The sequence below is a fragment of the Pipistrellus hanaki genome (genome assembly GCF_964339955.1).
Source record: "Pipistrellus hanaki genome assembly, chromosome: 8".
Classification (NCBI taxonomy): Eukaryota; Metazoa; Chordata; class Mammalia; order Chiroptera; family Vespertilionidae; genus Pipistrellus; species Pipistrellus hanaki.
This window is the reverse complement of record NC_140510.1, coordinates 55,473,340-55,492,400: the sequence shown is the minus strand read 5'-3', so window position 1 is coordinate 55,492,400 and position 19,061 is coordinate 55,473,340. Positions and strand designations below refer to the sequence as shown.

The 19,061-nt window shown below is 50.7% G+C and overlaps 1 protein-coding gene across 1 annotated transcript in view; it reads right to left on the bottom strand.

Moving 5' to 3' along the window:
* PER2 (period circadian regulator 2) overlaps positions 1-18,914 on the bottom strand; it is a 33,937-nt gene extending 15,023 nt beyond the window's left edge. The window contains exons 1-12 of the mRNA XM_084892478.1: positions 18,759-18,914; positions 12,591-12,838; positions 12,048-12,110; positions 10,545-10,699; positions 8,411-8,532; positions 7,103-7,304; positions 6,613-6,664; positions 5,600-5,742; positions 4,172-4,250; positions 1,986-2,092; positions 991-1,144; positions 673-781 (exon numbers count right to left, since the gene is read on the bottom strand). Coding sequence (XP_084748604.1) covers positions 673-781; positions 991-1,144; positions 1,986-2,092; positions 4,172-4,250; positions 5,600-5,742; positions 6,613-6,664; positions 7,103-7,304; positions 8,411-8,532; positions 10,545-10,699; positions 12,048-12,110; positions 12,591-12,820 — 1,416 coding nt within the window. The 5' untranslated portion in view covers positions 12,821-12,838; positions 18,759-18,914. The remainder of the gene's footprint in view (positions 1-672; positions 782-990; positions 1,145-1,985; positions 2,093-4,171; positions 4,251-5,599; positions 5,743-6,612; positions 6,665-7,102; positions 7,305-8,410; positions 8,533-10,544; positions 10,700-12,047; positions 12,111-12,590; positions 12,839-18,758) is intronic.
* Between the last annotated feature and the right edge of the window lie 147 nt (positions 18,915-19,061).

Genomic DNA, 19,061 nt, shown 5'->3' with positions numbered 1-19,061 from the left:
CCCGAAGCCCGATTCACAGCTCTCAGCCTCCTCCCACAGCACCAGGGTCCCTGAATCACAGGCTTTGGGGAGACCCCACTAAGAGGGACTTCATTCAGTCTGCCCCTCTGCTCACATGGGTGGGCTAATCTTGGTTCTAATGAGGGTTTTCGAAACTGAACTTGATATATTATAGTTTTGCCCTAGTTGGCTAGCCAGGAAGCCGAGAGCTGCTCAGCCATGGGGTTACCGTGCTCGCACTAGTTTTCCTTGAGTACTATGTCCCCAAGGATAGTGGCAGGTGTTCACAAGTCCCTCTTTGTGCCAGCACAGCATCCTGAATTGGAGTGACCCCACCCCCTGTGGGAGGCGACATGTGGGGTCAGTACCCAGGACTTGGGAGCTGAGTCGGGAGCAGGGGTCTGGGTGCATCCTTCAGCCATTAGCAAAAGGCTGCAGGTCAGAGACAGACCCCAAAGTGCAAGGCTGGGGCTGCCCCAACCTGGGCAAACAGCAGGTGTGCTCAACTGTCTGGGCCTGGCACAGACTTTGCCAAACCGCCCACACAGTGGAAGAGAGAACAGGCACCAGGGTGCAGGGCAGAGTGAGACGCCAGAAGGATGGGATCTCAGGACTCAGAGCAGTCCTCAGGCTGCCTACAAGGTAGGGATTGTCCTGCGGGTGGGCACTCACCTGCAGCAGCAGCCGGTGGATCTGCTCCGTGAGCTCCTGGATGCTGGGGTGCAGGGCCTGCTGCTCCTCTGCACATGGCTGAGCAAACACATCCTCATTCAAAGGGCCCCTGCATGATATTCATGTCTGATAGTCAGGCTGTGCTGCACACCCCTGCAAGGCCCTGCTTCCTCTCTATACCCCCAGGCTGCCACCTGCCTGCTCACGCCCCCTTTCCCCCTCACAGCTCTGCTTGAACTAGGTCCCTCCCACTTGGGGGCAGGGGCAGGGACAGGTCCCCACAGGCCTGCCTAGTGGCCCAGGGCCTGGGGCACTTACACTCTGACTCTGTGCCGCCCAATGATGAAGGAGATCTTCCTGCTCCAGGGGTTGATGAAGCTGGACCAGCTGGTGTCCAGTGTGATGTACTCCCCATTCCGGGTGCGGAACCGAAGGGGAGAATAGTCGAAGGGCTGCCCGCCAGACTGCAGAACTAGGAAGGAAAAGAGCGTTCGGGGGTGAGAAGCAACCAGGCTTGCAGGAAGAGAAAAGACAAGCCCAGATGCCTCAAGTTCACAGCTATTTGAAAATTTAAGAGCTGCCAACACCTGTTCTAAGCTGCAGCTCTCAGTTTCAGTCAACTTTCTGTGTGCCTGTGTGTGTGTGTGTGTGTCTTCTTTTATTTTATTTTATTTTTTGAATTATTATTTTATTGATACTAAATATTTTTTTGTCTTTATTGTAAAAAGTATTTTATATGTTCCCCCTCTAGCTGACCCCCTCCTCAATCCTTCACCACCCTATTGTCTGTGTCCATGGGTTATGCATACATACAACCATTCCACTTTCTTTTTTAATATATTATTATTATTATTATTATTATTATTATGTACATATACCCTTGCCCCCCATTCCACTTTCAATCAAGACAAATGTTTGTTTTTGGCCACATCATCATGTTTCAGGATGTACATCTCTGCTAGCTCCCACTGGATGTCTCCAAGTGTCATTTGTATCTGTGGGGCCTGGGCTTGGGGACATATGTGTTGAGCACTACCCCAGCCTGTCCACTACCTCACCCACCGCAGCTGAACCTGTGCCCCCTCCTCCCACCTGCCAGGGATACCAACAGTAAGAACGAAGATGCCACTCAGGCCTGGGCCACAAAGGAACCCACAGGCAGTGCCAGGACTCCGGCAGGAGGTGGGGCATCCATCACCCATACGTTGCAAGCCAGTCTGACCCACCTTGGCTGGGTGCTGACCTCGGGAGACACCCTGGCACAAACCAGCTTTTGTCAAAGCCTTTAGGATTCACCATGAGAAGGGACCTACTCTTTTTGTGGATGGCAAGCATCAGGGGCCGGTCACTGGGGTGAAGCTTCAGAAGCACAGGGGTCTCGATTAGGTCTTGAGGTAGGTAGCCCAGGAGCGGGACTGCTCTGCAAGACAAGTGCACAGGAGTGTCACCCTGCAGTTGTGCTTAGGGACACATTCCATAATGCAGCCCCCAACAGGAGAGCTGACCATCTCTAAAACCATCTGTCCATTCACAAGGAAAGAAAACAACTACCAGCTCCCCTGACAGCCCCACTTACAGGATCAAAATTTGGGAATTAGGCTAACAGAGAAGCAATCTTTCAATTAATTAGTAAAAGATTATAGCATTCTCATGGGTCTGTAATATGAAACAAGACCCTACAAGGTCCTAACCATCATAAGCTGAGTGGCTTTCGCTTTGTGTCCATTTCCTGAGAGAATCAACCATGAAAATGTTCCTTTTCTTCTGTTAAGATCTTTTTCTTTTTTTGTGTTTCATAAATTTGGCCAGATATGGTCTGGCATGAACGTTTTTTATTTTAAATTTTTTTGGCATGGATATTTTTAACGAGTTTTGAAAACTTTTAAACAAGTCTGCACCTAGAAACTCTGCCTGCATCTTCTCTAGCCCAAGAGGTTTTCCTGCTCCTGTTACTTTGGTCACGGCACCTACTCCTTATTTATTGTGGCTTCCCCGGGTGTCACCTGCCCTCAGTGCCCACTGATCTTGTAAAAGCTGTTAGTTTGTTTTCCAAGAAATGGTTTGTGTCAATCTTCCCAGAGTCCTGTCCCCTCTGCAGCTTGGCTGCTCTCCCCTTCTGAGCTGCAACCTCAGCCTTCCTCTCCGCGGGCAGTGTTTTGCCTCCCACAGATGTTTTCCAAACTCTTCTGCTCATGTGGAAGGACATTCTCCTTTGAGTCTTAGAGAGAGGCCTCCCCGTTCCCTGTGGTGGGGAACTCCCTTGGGCCTTGTGTTTTCCTTTGGCCGGATGTACAGAATGTTCTTGGCGTCCTACCAGTTCTAGGCCTGGCCAGGAGTGAGGGGGAAGAGAAGAAGGAGAAAGGGGAAGAGGAGGGAAGAGGAAGAGGAGGAAAGGAGGAAGAGGGGGGGGAAGTGGAAGAGAAGGAAGAGGGGGAGGAGGCGGCTTTGCTGAGGAAGGCTGTGCAGACTGTGTGTGCCTGCTTGCCAACCCTTCTGCACGGAAGTTAAGTAGATTCCTGGGCTGGGTTGCAGATAGAAGTTCTTAGATTTTTGGAGGAATAAAAATTATGCTGAGGTTGCCTCACAAATTCAGCTCCCAGTCCCACCCTCTGAGATCCTGGTTGAGCAGGGCTGGTGGGGCCCAGGAATCTGTGCCTGGAACACTCCTTGCAGCCATTCTGCCACAGGTGGTGGGCAGCATGCACCTGAGCAGCCCGGTGCTGGAGGCCGCTGATCCCGGGCCACCTGAGAGCAGAACTTTCCCAGGAGGCCCCAAGGTTTGTGCCCAGGGGTGGGCAGTGGAGAGGACCTAACTCTCGATGGTGTCTGTGGAGGTAACCTTGGCCCAATTCAGAAAGCTCAGCATGCTGGCTCTTCTCAGTCTATTTCTCATGTGTCTTCTGAGCAATTCCTCCCCTGGAGCATTTTCTGTGCAGAAGGAGCTGGAGGAAGGCACACCAGGGCTCTGGCCCAATGCCAGCGAACCCACAGATGTCAGTGCTCCCAGCGGCTGCAGCATCCTGGCTGGGATACCCACAAAGGGGCTCTGGACAGATCATGCAGGTGACACACAGGCTGGCAGGTGTACTTGTGCTGGGACCTGCACCTGTTCCAGGCACACCACCCCACTTGTCTAACCTTGAAACGAGTTTAAACAGTCTTAGAACAACTACCAGCTCCCACGATAGCCTCATTTACAGTCTTTGTATCTCAGGAGGTTTTTAGTGTAATTCCACAATTATCTTATTGCTTAAACGTACTCAAATGCTTTTGTTGATTACCACACATAACATGCAGGCTTAGCTCTAGCTTAACAGCTTCAATGTCAAAACCCTGAACATTCATTAAGCTTTCCTTAGTGATGAAGTAATTACCAAGACAACGACAGAACACTAAATGTCTAGTGAGGGAACCTGCGGGCCTGGGGATGCAGCACTGGTTCTGAGACAAGAGTGAGCACAAGGCATGCATGAGCAGGAGGACAGCACACGGGGCTTACCTTTCGTCTACGTCCTGGAACAAACAATTGGGTGTATGTGTGGTCGTAAAAATTCTCTTTTCCGGAGGAATTCTAGGGGCTGAAAGAATAGAATTTTGCTCAGATGTCTGATTCTGAGAAATACACACATTTTGTAGTTATATGACAACTACTAGAAAACCACGCGCTTTGTTCAGTGATGGGGCTCTGACAGCAGCCTGAGAGCCCTAGCCGGCCCCGGCTCTGTGGGCCAGTCCTGCTCAGGAAAGCCAGGACTTCCCGTTTACAAAACCACACGCTACGCACAGGCTTCTCAGAAACTCCTGCTGCTGCAGGGCCATGGTCAAGATTTTAAGATCCAACAAGATGAGCGGGACAAATTCTTTTTAAAAATGAGTTAAGTATTCGGACTGAAACTTGTGCAAACGTCAATGTATTGGGACTTCAGTTTCTAAGATGGGCAACGATAATTTGCATAAAGGAAGTCATATGCAGAACTTTCCTCAACTTCCAAATTCATGGACAAAACATTCCAAATTCCAAATGATTCATTCTTGATGGCAACTGACCTTATAAGCGAATAACCTGCTGGAATGTAAGTAACGCTATAAATCTTCATGAACTATTTGGAAGACAATATCCTATATGCAGGAACCCATCGAATATTTAAAAGCAAGCCACTTATCTAAACCATTTCTACCATTTAATAAAATGCCTTTTAAAAAAAGACATCACTAACCACTGAGAGCAGGTCATAGATTCTTTGCTTTCAGAGGTGCTGACCTGGGGGTTTGCTGAGTTGCCACAGTGCTGTGGCCAGGACGAGACTATGTCACAGCTTGTTGGGGGGAGTTGTTAGAAGGACATGATCAGGATGCTTAAAGAACCCAGATTTGGTAATTTGGGGGGTGGCCTGAGGAGCTGGCAGGACCAGGAAAGGACACGTGGCGAGATAAGCCTGATATAGAGACTGAATTTCTATAGGCAGCGATGAGGAGGGGGCGCTAGGAGCAAACATGGGGTTAAGGGGCCAACTGTCTACAGGAGCCTGGTGTCAGGAGGACGGCAGACTCAGTGGAAGGTAAGAGGGGATGGCTTGGGGTTCTGAGGAAGAGCTGGTGCCCCTGCACTTCAGCCGAGGCCTGGGTGTACACAAGGAGGGGAGGGACTTGGGCCCAGACTGACAGGGCTGTTCTCACTGCATGGATGGAAGGCAGTGGGTGGGGAAGGAGAAGGGCACCCACGGTCACAGCGAGATGTTGGCACAGACCGTGGGAGGTGGTGTGGCAGTGTCCCAGGAGGGCCAGGTGACAAAGGCGGGTGTGCTGAGTCTCGAGGGACATGCTGGGGGAGGCTGGGCCAGAGTCTACCTTACAGACATTACATCTGAGCCAGGGGAGTAAGTGAGGGACCAGAGGAGCCCTTGGCTGGCCTGGGCCTGGCTGTCACCTTCATAGCCGGAGTGCACCCTCTCTGCCAGCAGCACACAGCACAGCTGGCTCTCAGCGCCCTGCTGCTCCGGCACCTTGACCAGGTAAGGCGTCATACGGAACGGGTGGTAGTGGATCTCATCTTCATGGTTCTTCCCGAAGCTGAAGAGGAGGGTGCCATTAGAGGGTGGAGTTATGACAGAAGGAACCATCCCTTATTGCTGGTCCCCTCCCCCACAGCTGGCTGTCATTTTAGCAATCCCTTCGTTTGCTGTAAAGATGCCCTCCCATCCTACCCCAGCATACTGGTAGATGGATGGGCTGCCCTTGGCCTGTTGTCTGTACCTTCTCCCCCTTGAGAAGCTGGGCCCACCACCTGGCTCCTCAGATTTCCGATGACGTCACAGGGTAAGTCACAGTCATCAGCCCTGAGCATTGAGAGATCTTTGAGCCATCTCTAGAGCAGTTTGAGTTTTAATTAGGGAAAGGGATGCTGCTCCAACAGTGAGGGCACCACTGTCTGACCAGTGGTCACCCATGACACTGCAGCTGGAGGCTTATCTGGTCACCCCATTTTAGGCTAAAAGCTCATTGGGAAAGCTATGGGGCTTTCCCCTGGAAAATGAACTTAAAAAAATATACACTCGAACCAAAGGCTGCATATACTTTTGGGGTCCTCAAGGACCCCAGGATACACACTTCCAGCGGGAGGGCCCCTGACCCATTTCAAGGTGAAGGAGCAAGTCCCGGCTCCTCGGGCTGACATCCTCAGTGAGGACTGGTTGAAATCACCCCACTGTTGACCAGGCTTCTTAACCCCTTGTGAACATTTAAAATGCAGCTCTGACCACGTGCTTTCTTTTCACTCACTTTTTTAGGAAAATGAGTGCTTTAAGGCCCTCACTCCAAAGATGGGACACAGACAGGCTCGTGGCCCTAACTGCCTGTCGTGGAGCAGGGACTTCTCACCAGGCGCTCAGGGTGAAATGGTTGGGCCATTTCAAGTTTAGGAAGACCAGTAACTGAGCTTACCTGACACGGCAGAAGAAAGATTTCTCCTCCATGCATTCTTGAGTGAAAGAATCTAAAAGAAAAGCCCACAGTCACCCATCCAAATGACACAATGAGGTATAGAGAGCGCTGTGTCCTCCTAAAGACAGCACCAGAATCAGAGCCACGGTGTGACACAAACCTGCCAGAGCTCAAAGCGAAGCTTAGAGAGCTTTTATCCCAGTTCTGACTAAAATGAAATATATTCATGAGCGTGGCACATTCCAGAGCTTACAGCCAGGGGTCTGATGCCCCCAGATGCGCCTGGGCCCGCCCCCCACCACAGACTCACCTCAGACTCCAGTTTCTCAGAACTTCATTTCTAAAATGCCTAAAATGTCCTACAAGCCTCTGAGATGTTTTCTCCCTCTCTGAAATTCATGAAAATACGATTTTTCCTCTATAAATTTATTCTGAACAACTTCTGATCTTTCCCCTTGGACAGAGGCCACCACGTGCTCCCTTCCCTCACCTGTCCCACTGCAGACACTCCACGGAGGAAGCTTGTAAGGCGTGGTAGAGCTGTGGAACAGGCTAATGTCATGGGGCGCCAAGAACTCCACAAACTTGGCATCGTGAAAGGTGTCTCTCTTACAGTGGAAGATGGAGGCCACTTGGTTGGAGATGTACAGGATCTTCCCTGTGACCAGGGACACAGCCGCAGCAAACATGTCCTGGAGAGGAAGAACATCCTCGGTCAGAATGGGCAGAGGGGACGTACCTGGGGCAGGTGACAGGAAAGGGGCAGGAAGGTCAGGGAAGGCCTCTGGGACTCTCCTCCTGACCAGAATAACTCTATTTCCCCTCATATATACTGGGGTCCACACACAATCAAATCGGGGCTCCACTGCCATAAGGAACCCAGGGTGCGGATTCCCACAGGTGCCATCCACTCAGTAATCTTGGCTACAGAGCGCTTGGCTTCTGAATTGAGAGGGACACCAAGCTGGGATGTCCCTCTCCTGGGGTGCCAGGGAATGTCTGGGGGCTGCAGGGCTCTGGACCTCTTGAGCTAAGGACTGGTGGTGGTGGGGGAAGTACTGGAGGAAGGTGAGGAGTGGGAGCCAAGTTCTCAGACAGCTTTGAGAAATGTGGTGCTCTCTGCTGTCTGAGAAATGGGGGCTCAGGGCACGGCCAACCTGCTCCCCGTCCCCACACCTCCAAGGGCCCCACCTTTACCAGCTACTTTAAAATGCATCAGGTTTGGCCCTAGGCAGTTTGGCGCAGTAGACAGAGTGCCAGGCTGTGGACTAAAGGGTCCCAGGTTGGATCCTGGTCAAGGACGTACCGCAGTGCAGGCTCGTTCCCTGGCTCTGGTGCAGGAGGCAACCAATTGCTATGTCTCTCTCACATCGATTTTCCTGTCTCTTCCCCTCCCTTTCACTCTCTCTAAAAATCAATGGAAAAATATCCTCAAGGGAAGATTTAAAAAAATAATAATAATAAAATAAAATGCATGAGGTTTGGAGTCTCATGAAGCTGAGTTTAATCTCAGGGCACCCCCATGAAGAGTGAACCAATTGCCCCTGGTGTGTCCTCACCCTGAAGTACACTGTGCTTGGTCAAGGAGGGGTCACTCTCCCACACGTGAGGGGCAGGGTGGAGTGGCCAGGAGAGCACAGGGCCTGGGAGACATCTGCACCAGGACTTCTGAAACACTGACTACATTCTTTTTCTAAGGTCTGAACTCACTTCCTAAAATTCCAAACTCTGCTGCCATCAAGCCACCAGCCCGGCGGTCACCAGCTCACCGAAGGACTCCCCAACAGGAGACACTCACCGTGCTCTTCATAATGACCTCGGAGGTGGCGCTCTGGATCTCCTCTATGGTGTAGGAGGGCACGTCGGGGCCGCAGCTGTGCTTCTCACTGGACATGAGCAGCTGGTAATACTCCTCATTGGCTGCGGGAGAGATTAAGAGGCAACTCCTAACTCACTTTTCTCATGAAAAGTGGGCTAGGAGACTATCTCCTGGGCATTGAGAGAACAAATCACAGGGCGTTTCTGTGAAAATCAGAAGGCCTATGGTTACAGAACTTTGCAAACAATAAATACACGTTATCTTAAATAACAAGACCACAGAGTTCCACCTAAAGCTCACTTTCCCCGCGAGGTTGTTAATCATGATGCAATGTCATCATTTCCATGCAGGATGGCTGGGCACCCCTGCTCTGCCTCCCGTAAGGTTTCACACTGTAAGGACAAGGGTCCATGGAGTGGCCCCGGTTGCAAGACCAAGACTGCACACATGCATACCTGCCCCAAGACTTCTACTGTTTCTCTGAGGCACTGAGGACATTTAAGAATTCTCCAAGTTCTCATCCCGTTTCCCAGCAGCAGACTGAGAGGCCAGGCTGTGAGGACCTCTCGACTAACTATATAGCTAAGCCATCCTGAGATGACCCTGAGCACAGGATCCTGGCCTGGAGGCAGAGGCATCAAGCTGACCTGAGACCCAGGTCATGAGGTGTCTGCCCAGTGAAGGTCTGGTGGCAGGAGCAAGTGAACACAGATACTTGGGTTTGAAGTTGATTGAAATGGAAAGTGTCTGAGCCCAGTGAGCTAACATTTTGGGTTTGCAGTGTTTGCTCATAGGTTCCTGCATCTATGAAGGTTCCTGCAATGTGTCCTCAGATAAAAGCCTTTCTCTAATCCACCAACCAGCGCTAAAAGTGGTCATACGCTGCCATCTATACTTCTATACTAATAAAAGAGTAATATGCTAATTAGACCAGGTAAACTCGACATCTTCCAGATGTCCGACTCCCTTCTGGACAGTTAGGGGGCAACCAGGCTGGCAAGGAGGTAGTTAGGGGGTGACCAGGCCCACAGGGGAGCAGTTAGCGGGCGATCAGGCCAGCAAGCAGAGGCAGTTAGGGGTGATCAGGCAGGCGAGTGGTTAGGAGCCATCGGTCCCAGATTGTGAGAGGGGTCCCAGATTGCAGAGGATGCAGGCCAGGCTGAGGGACCTCCCACCCTCACCCCATGCACAAATTTCATGCACGAGGCCTCTAGTCTAATGATAAAAATCCAAACATGCCCACATGGATGAAGGCTGGATTTCAGAGGTCCTGTTACCATGCACCTGTGATGGAAGGCGGCACTCTGCTCTGCCTGTCTTCCTGGCCCAAAGACGACCACCACTGAAACTCACATGTTTTTAGAAATTAAGGTGTGGCTTAATAGTTGAGTTTCAACTTATGAACCAAGAGGTCACTGATTCGATTCCTGGTCAGGGCACATGCCTGGGTTGTGGGCCCAATTCCCAATACAGGGAGTAGAGAAGGCAGCCAATTGATGATGTTTCTCTCTTATCAATGTTTCTATCTCTCTATCTCTCTATCCTTCTCCCTTCCTCTCTCTCTAAAAATAAACAAAAACATATTTAAAACAAAAAGAAGTAAAGAGCCAGGGGTTTTGAATGAAGCAGCTCTAAGATATTGTCTTTCAAGGATAAGCTCTGTTAAACCCACCCACCTCTGGGTTCCCTTCGTGCTTTCTTTTAAAGGAGGGGCAAGTCCTCAGCCAACCACTGTAGGATGTTTTGCTTTAATTCCACTCTGAGCTGCCCACATCACCGGGCCATCAGTGGTCACCCACTCCAGCCAGAGCCTGGAAGATGCTGCACTGTCCTCACCATGACCTGACCTAGCCCACAGCACTGAAGTTTTATGTTGTAAACAGGTTTCTGTTATCAGCTGGCTTTCTACCCACTTTATTTTTTCCTCTAACAGTCAAATGCAATAGACAGCTTCCAGTGAACTGAGGTTTTCAATTGTGGCAGCTTCACAAGACTCCTAAGTTTCTTTCTTCTATGTCAGGATTGCGTTTTGAAAGCCAACACAGTCCAAGCTGTAATTTGGGATTGGAAACGTACTTCTACAGGGTGGAACAAACACATGAGGCAGGCATACCTTTCACCTGCTTCACGCTCCTCAGGGCGTACTTCAAGGTCGCCAATGTGCTGGCTTTCCCCTTGGCCTTCTTGTTTGTGGGGAGGTGGACCTTCAGCTCCTTGAGCGTTCTGATCAGCTCCTTGTGCGTGTTAGCTTTGGCAGACTGCTCACTACTACAGAGTGAAAAAGATCAGACGTTAGCTTTCCGGGGCCCTTTTCTGAAGAGATGTCCATCTGGTCCATTTCTCAACCGGGCATTAGGACATCTTGGCCCATAGTTCTCTGAGGTGCCTGCAGGATGGTGGTCCTTACCCATGTGAAAAATAACATAAATGGGGGCACTTTAAAATGGGTTGGAACTGCCATCTCCAAGCAAGCTGCCTTGTAGTCCTACTCCTCAAAACTTTGGAGTGTTAAAACAGGGCGACATTGTGTCCCCAGGAACTGGTCACAAAGGTAACAGGAAAGCAGATATTTTAGCCCCCAAACTGAAAATTAAAAGCAGTGTTTAAAGTCAGTGTCACTATGTTACCTTATTTGCACTACAGAAATGCCTTCCTTCTATGGATGTAATTGCTCCCCTCCCCTTTCTCATAAACACCCCTTGCTTTTGCCTCCTAATTGGAACACTATTTGGATTTCTGCCTGAATCAGTGCATCCTAAATAGCTGTTCTTTTTTACCTCAAATAAATGCTTGTTGCCTCTCACTGTGGCCTTTACTTTTAGGTCAACAATTACTGGAGACCAGCAGCACCCCGCCAGCTGTGACAACCAAACATGTCTCTTGGGGCAGATGATTCGCCCGTGGTTGAGAACCACTGCTTAAATGCAAGTGAATGGGTCAGACATCCTCCAGCTGGCTTTCCCCCCACGAGTGAGAGCCAGGCTGTGCCCAGCAAGGCCTGCTGGTCGACCCTCAGAGTCTGGCTGAGCAGACTGATGGTTGAGCTGGGCCTTCCTTGTCTGCCTCAGCTAGATGATTAACTGAATACAGAGGACAGCAGTAGCTTCCTGGTATAAACATGAATGATAATTGTAGGAAGACCCCCGCCAAGAGGAGAGGAGATTTATAGAAGGACCTTCAAACTTAGGGAGCAGAGACAGGGGAAGGCAGGGCAGGTGGGCACCTGCTGAAGGAGATGGATGTGCGTAGCCCAGGACTAAGAGCTGGCTGTTGCTCCAGTGAGATATGAAAGTGTCTGGATAGGAAACTAAGGATACACTTGTTACAAATACCTAACAGGGTGAGGAAATTCCAGATGAACAGATCTCAGATGCAGACAAAGTCTGCTTGGATAGAGCTGGAGGAGCAATAGACCAGAGCAACATGGGGGTGGAGAGCGCCAGGCAGCCCGCAGGAACAGTCCTGTCTGGAAGGGCACAGCTGGGTTCACAATGCAGACCAACAGATTCCAGAAGAAGCCTAAAACAAGTCACATATCCCCCAAACCCAAACTCCAAGGACAAATCTTTTGGTTTCTCCAAAGATTCTAAGTCAAAGGGGTTCTAATTGGCCTTACCTGCAGCCGCTTGTAGATGGGTTGTGGTCAGACTTTGCCAGTATCAGGCTGTAGGCACTTGGACTATAAGGACAAGAAACAAAGAGAGAACTCAGAGACTGTTCCATCCACGGCTCCCCATCTAATCAGCGATAACAGGCTGGATCACACCACAGTAAGAAACATGAGGTTAAAGTAAAACTGCAACATGAAACCTCAGAGACCAGGAAAACTAGGTATTAGGAGATGGAGAGCCATGCTAAAGAAGCAAGTTCATTTTCTACAAAGCACTCAGCTGCAGGTGAGGTTACCTGACACGCCGCCTCCTAAGATCTCATTATGCACTACCGTCCTGTTGGCAACCGGATCTTCAATTGCCAAGTGGTATCATTAGGAAGGACAAACCCTAGTATATTTTAGTTATTATAAGTTAACAATATTTTCAAAAATCTGGAAAAAGTGGAACATCATGATTTAAAAATGGTAAAGCAATCAGAGTACAACAGAATGAGACCCTGGAAAAACAAACAAGGGCCCTGCCTCCACGGGCCCTGGCTCCCCTACCTCTCTTGAGAATCAGGGGGCTCCACCAGCATCCCCAGCTCCTTGCCACTGTCGTCACAGTCACTGCCCTGCGAGTCCCGCCCTGTGGAGCAGTTCTCGTTGGTCTCATTTCCGCTTGAGCCACTGCTCATGTCGACATCCTCCTGGAGCAAGGCCCCACTGGGTGTGGGCTCCGTGGGCTCCTTGGTGGGACTACTGGGGTTGGGGGCAAATTCAGCAAATTCATTCATGTTGGCTCCTGAAGGAAGCTGGAAAATGAGAGAAATGTCAGCCAGAGAGAATGCAGCCTTTCCGTGGCTGTCTCATCACGGTCTTTCTCCATATTTTTACAGGTGAGGGGGTAGTAGTCAGGGTCATCCACAGGTATCTCATGGGTATTTTTATTTGTTCTTATTCACCGGTCTCCAGTTCTCTGTGGTGCCTCCCACCTGCCATGAATTAGGAAGGCAGTTGAATAGGCAGCCCCCTGGCATGGCAAGCTGCGGATGGCCTCGTCAGAAGGCAACAAGAGCATTGATGATCACGCTAAGCATGTGGGAACTTTGGGAAATACACAGGTTCCCACTGAGTGGCTGGCAGGGCCTGGGGCCCTACAGGTTGTCTGGGATCTCCCCAGGTGATAGGGGGAGCAGCTGAGTTCAGAAATCTCGAGCATCACAAGTTACAGGAGACCCTGAAACCAGGCTGCAGGCAGAGGGAGGGGTGAGGCTGTGAGGAGCGGGTGTTACCCTGTGAGGAGGACAGAGCAGGGGGGGAGCACATGAGTTCCAGGCACTGCAGGCATTTCCAGTGCTTGACCAAGGGGATGCAAGCGGAGTGCGGAAGCAGGTAGGTGCAGAAGGTGCAGAAGGGAGGGAGGCCAGAGAGGAGCTTACATATAAATTACACATAATTTATCTAGGAAACGACTAGGAACCACTGAAGCACTTGTAAGGACAGACAGATGTGACCTAATTTGCATTTGGACCCAAGGGCAATCACACTCCCTGAGGTGAACTTTGGCCACCTGGGACAGGCCAGTGGAAGAGGTCAGCAGCTAAGTGCTCTCTCCATCCCTCCATTGATTGAAGCTGTCTGTCCTTTCCTTTCCTCTCTTTTCCTTTTTTTTTTTTTTTTTTTTTGATAGTCTTGCCGATGAGATCTCCAGGGGCTGAATGGTATGCTGGGTGTCCCAGGGCCTCATCATTAGGACATCATCACATGTGTGTGTCCTGCCTTTTCCTCTTCATTTCCCTTTCCCTCACCATGGCTGCCCTGGGATTGCATCTACCCTCTACCCGGACTTTGCATTTAAAAGAACCTGAACGAAGACAGACAGAACAGAGTGACAGAGCAGGTTAGCTGGATGCTGGAGGAAGAATTTTTTTTTTCTTTTTAAAAATTCTTTATTGGTTAAGGTATTACATCACATCTTCTTCAGTCACTTATTTACCAATGACGTTTCTTCCACATCTTATAAACTGTAAATAATAATGTAATGAAAATAGGAGTGCATATATCTTTTCAAATTAGTGTTTTCAATTTCTTCAATTAGATGCTCAGAAGTGAGATCATGGGGTCTTATGGTAGTTTTATTTTTAATTTTGTGAAGGACCTCCACACGGTTTTCCATAGTGACTGCACTTGTTTATAGCCCCTCAGAAGAAAGAATATTTTAGGTAGGGACAGCAAGTGCAAAGGTCCTGAGGCAGGGAGTTTGAAGAAGATAGCTGAGTCTGGAGCAGAGGGCAAGGCAAGAGGAGGGTGATATTAGATCAGAGCCAGATCTGCACATCAAAGTAGCGGAACCTGGACTCTGGCTTTATTCTGAGTAAAATGGGGAACTGCTGGAGAGTTCTATGAAAGATGTGACTTATACTTTAACAGGGTTGCAGGGCATGGGCAAGGAGAGCTATCTCTCCGAGGGCTCTTGCTATGGGTCAGTAGAGTTGCCAAGGGGCTGCCCACCCAACTTCCTGGACACCTTCTATGTCCATTACGATGGGAACACAGACATGTTTGTAACAGAAATAATTTGTTTAAAATGAGCTATTTCAGCCTTAGCTGGTTTGGCTCAGTAGATAAAGTGTTAGCCTGCGGACTGAAGGATCCCACGTTCAATTCTGGTCAAGGGCACATGCCTGGGTTGTGTGCTCAATCCCCAGGAGGTAGCCAGTCAATGATTCTCTCCCATCATTGATGTTTCTACCTCTCTTTCTCCCCTTTCCTCTCTGAAATAAATAAAAATATATTTAAGGAAAAAAATGAAGTAAAAGGAGATATTTCATTGCCAGGAGAGCTATCTCTGGCTTGTATGTAAAGAACTACGAGCTCACCTGGCCCCACCCCAGGCATACAGACATCCCCAGGAAAGAGCATCACACACTTTGCTTCCATCATGCCCTGAGGGCTTCGCTTAGCTCCTTGCAGGAACTCCTGGCTTTCATGGTCCTGGCCCTGGGAGACTGAGTAGGGCTCACTGAGTAGGAGTCACATGGTTACCTTAGGTGGAAGACAATCTTTTTTGCAGAGGGTCAAGCAAGCATGCAGAAATGTGAAACAACAAACCAAACGAAATCATCCCAAACTTCACCATTCCAGAAAATGCATCGCTCAGCATTGACAGCTCTAACGGACCAACCTCAAATTGCCAAATTGGCAAAACCAATGTGCCCATCAAATCAGACTTTGCCTCCTGCCTTCCACAAACATTTATGGAGCACCTGCTCATGCCAGCACTGCCCAAGCCCTGGGGAGCCCTGGGAAAGCTGGGTTTCCAGCCCTGGGGTTGGTGCTCATGGGCCAGGGTGCCAGGGGCCCAGGAAGAAAAGGGGCTGACAGGGAAGTTGGGGCCTGCACACCTGCCCCTCGAGGTTCCTTTGCTACCCCCTTCACAGATATCTACACACTGGCTCTGTCCCTGGAGAACAGTCAGACCCAAAGAAAGGGACTAAGCTCAGGCCTTGACTTGAGTCATTTGACCAAACCTCTGGTGGCAAGGGCTGCCTCTGCCGAACAGAGAACCGTTAGAAAGTGCAGTCTGCAATGAGGTCATAGTCTGCGATGGGTTTCACAATAATACAGGAGGGGGAAGAGGTGGGGATGGAAGGAGGGGGCCAGGGCATAACTCTTTGAAGCTGACTGATGGGTTCATGGGGATTCATTACACTATCCTCTCTACTGTCATATATTAAGAGATTCCATAATAAATAGTAAAAAATTAAAAAGGGAACAAAAGCATAGCCTGGGCCCCAGTTCCACCACCATGGCCACCCCAGGACAGGTAAAGGCTGCTCTCATTCAATAGCCTTGAGCCTAAGGGGAAGTTCATTTCCTTGTGGAAGTCAGAAATCAGCTCAATCACTTAAGGCAATTGACTTTTTGAAATGAAAGTATAAATACATGCATAAAAGTCCCAAATTGTAAGGCCACAGCTTGATATATGTTCACTAACTGAGCACCCGTGTCCCCAGCCACCCAGATACCCCTGGTGATCCTCGAGTCACCACCCAACCCTGATCACCCACCACCAGTCTGACTTCTCCCAGCCTGATCAATCCTGCTTGCCTTTGCGCTTTATGTAACAGGATCTCACAGCCTGTGTTCCGTGTCCACAAGCTGGCGGTATTTTACAACCCAAGATTTATAATACGTTTGCGTCTTCCTGGTAGGAGCCAAGTCCCCGAGGCCAGCCTGCTGTAATCTGAAGAAAATGTTTGTCCTGCTAAACAAACACGGTGCTCTCCATAGCAACAGCTGGGTAACTGAGGAAAATGTGACTGCAGTGTCCAAATATGGAGGGGAAGGAGGCTGGGGAGACGCACGTCCTGGCCTCACTGGACACCTCCACACGCTGAGCTCTGCCTGGTGACACCCCAAACACAGAGCAGCACAGATTTAAAACAACAATGCAAAAGTGCCAGCTTCCCAGCTGTGGCACTCAGGGAACCGGCTACCCTAGTGCCTGTGAACACCAGCTGTTCTTACTCTCCTCTGTCACCCAGGCAGAAGAGCACTAGGAGCCCCTCTGCCTTCAGAAATGCCAGTGGCTTTGACTCCTGCCCACAGCCGGTGGCTGCTCACTTGGTCACTTACTGCTTCTGATTTGCACTAGACTTGGAAACACAATAACAAACTTGTTACAGATGTGCACAAAGAAGCATAAAGAGTTGACAGAGGCCCCTGTCAGGACCTGCAGGTCCCCTACCGGGTCCGCAGGTGGGCCAGCGTCTGCAAGGGAGGGGCACAGAGAATCTGCATAGCTTTGGGGTTGTGTGTTTCCAGTGAGTTTTGCCTAAGACGTAGTTTTCGGCGTCACTCTTTCTTTTGACTAAATGCTGAGAGGCCCTGCCAGGCACTCAATGACCTGACAGAGCCTGTGGTTTGCTGAGGCCCAGAGAAGTTACATCATCATTCAAACACAGAGGTGTGCTTGCCAGGATTTTTCTAAAAGTTAAGTGTGTGCATCAGAAATAGTACAAATGAAAGGAAACTTTCCTATTTCCTTCTAAGCAGGCAAACATGCCTCACAGGGGGTGTGCTTTTACAGAATAACCTTATGTGGCCTGAAAGCAAGACTGTCAAAATCTGTGTAGGTGCCTGGGAAAGTCATCCTTAGAGTGAGAAGGATCCAAAAGCCTAGGCATTGAAACAGGCCTGAGCCCCTCTAATAGAGAAGGAAACTGAGTCCCAGAGGGAGCTGAGTCACCCAGCAGCAGCTGGCAGCAGGGCTCCCAGCATCCAGTCCCCACAGAAAGCCAGGGCTGCCTTAGTGCTGTGCCAGTGAGTCACAGGAGGAGGATGGTGACAGATAACTGCAGACACCCACGATAGCACCCCTGTGTTGGCTTATCACGTAGCTTCCACTTAAAAAGGAGTCCTTTTCCCATTTTACCCACGCACCGTATAAAAATGTAATTAGCCTTGTATTTAAACACTCAATGGCCAATTAAAGCCTCAGGTAGAGTCCTGTTCCCTTCCTAGTGAAACCCTGGGTAAGGGTAGGGGCATCTCCCGTTTGCAGCCAGGGAAGTCAGGGCCTTGCTGTGTCAGAGGGGGAGGTGAGAGGTAGGTGTGGGGGCATCTGCCATGCTGCTAGGGTTCTTAACATTTGGGGATCTGAGGCCCCTCCTTCCAAATTCCAGCTCTCTCAGGGAGTCAGTACCCAACTTTAGGCCTTCATGGAAGCTCAACCTGACCCAGCGCATGACCCTGCAGACACCCTGAGCTTAGGCCTGGCCCAGGGAACCCGCTACCCTATTGCCTGTGCCCCCCAGGAATCTGGGCTCCCGTGGCCTCATCAGTCAAGCCAAGGGGTTACCCTAGATCATTTCCAGGGTACCTGCTGGCTCCGTTGTTCTTTGAGTATGAATCAGCTTCCCAAACTGGTTTCTTTGCGTGGGTTACGGAAACCGTGGCAACCAGGTTGTCATCCCTTATCCTGGCCTTCCTGGAGAGTTTAGCAGGCTGCCACCTGCCCCCTTGGCTTATGTCTGGGATTTGGCAGCCAAAGGGACACCAAGAAGGATGGAGTGACTGATGTATCATAGTGGGACCCTCTCTTCTACCCAAGCTGGGGAGAGAGAATAAAGGCAGGGAAGTTCAGGGTGGGCATAGGGAGTGAGCATGAGGCGAGGCTTTCCTGCCCACAGGGTTCCCAGGCCCACCAGTGGCCTTTCCCTAGCTGGAGACTTGGCTCTCTGGTGTCAGAGCAGAAAGCCAGCTTCCGAAGGGGTTCTTCGTGTTCCCAGAGGCAGCTGCACTGACCGTTGATTGCCTTCACCTTTCTGGCCCTCTCCACTTTGGGCGTGGGAGGTTTCATAAAAGAAAAATCATCTAGAGAAGGACAGGCCGGTGTGGTGATCACATCAGCTCCGTGCGTGACCTTAGACAAGTTGCATAACCTCTCTGAACCTGTTTCTTGATCTGCAAAATGGGGATAACAGTACCCATCACGCACCCCAAGCCAGTTTCAAGCCAAGAAGCAATCAAATGGCCCAGGAAGCTCTGGGATCGAGCTTCCCTGGGCTGGCGGAATCGCCGCCGTCCCTCGGAGGCGGCCCGCCGGTACCCCAGACCCGCCCGCCCGAGGCTGCGCCGGCCCGGCGGCGGTTACGTAACCAGGGAGCCGGCGTCCGGACGACTGTGGGCGCCCTAACCTGGCATTGGTCCTCTCCGCCGCGCACTTACCGCGGAGCCGCGTCCTCGCTTGTCCGCCGGTCGGTCTCCGCGTCCGTCCGCCGAACTGGCGCCCACTGTCGCAGCCGCCGAGAGCAGCGCGTAGTGAGCAGCGTGTAACCGCCGCACAGCCCGCCTTCGCCGCCGCCGGCTTGCCGCTGTCACATAGTGGAAAACGTGACCTCGAGCGCTGCGCCCGCCCCCGGCGCCCCCCATTGGTCACGATGACTCTTCATTTGCATACCTGGGGGGCTGGCCTGCGTGTGCCGCACATCCATTGGCCGCGGTGCCCGTCGCTCTTTTTACATAAGACGC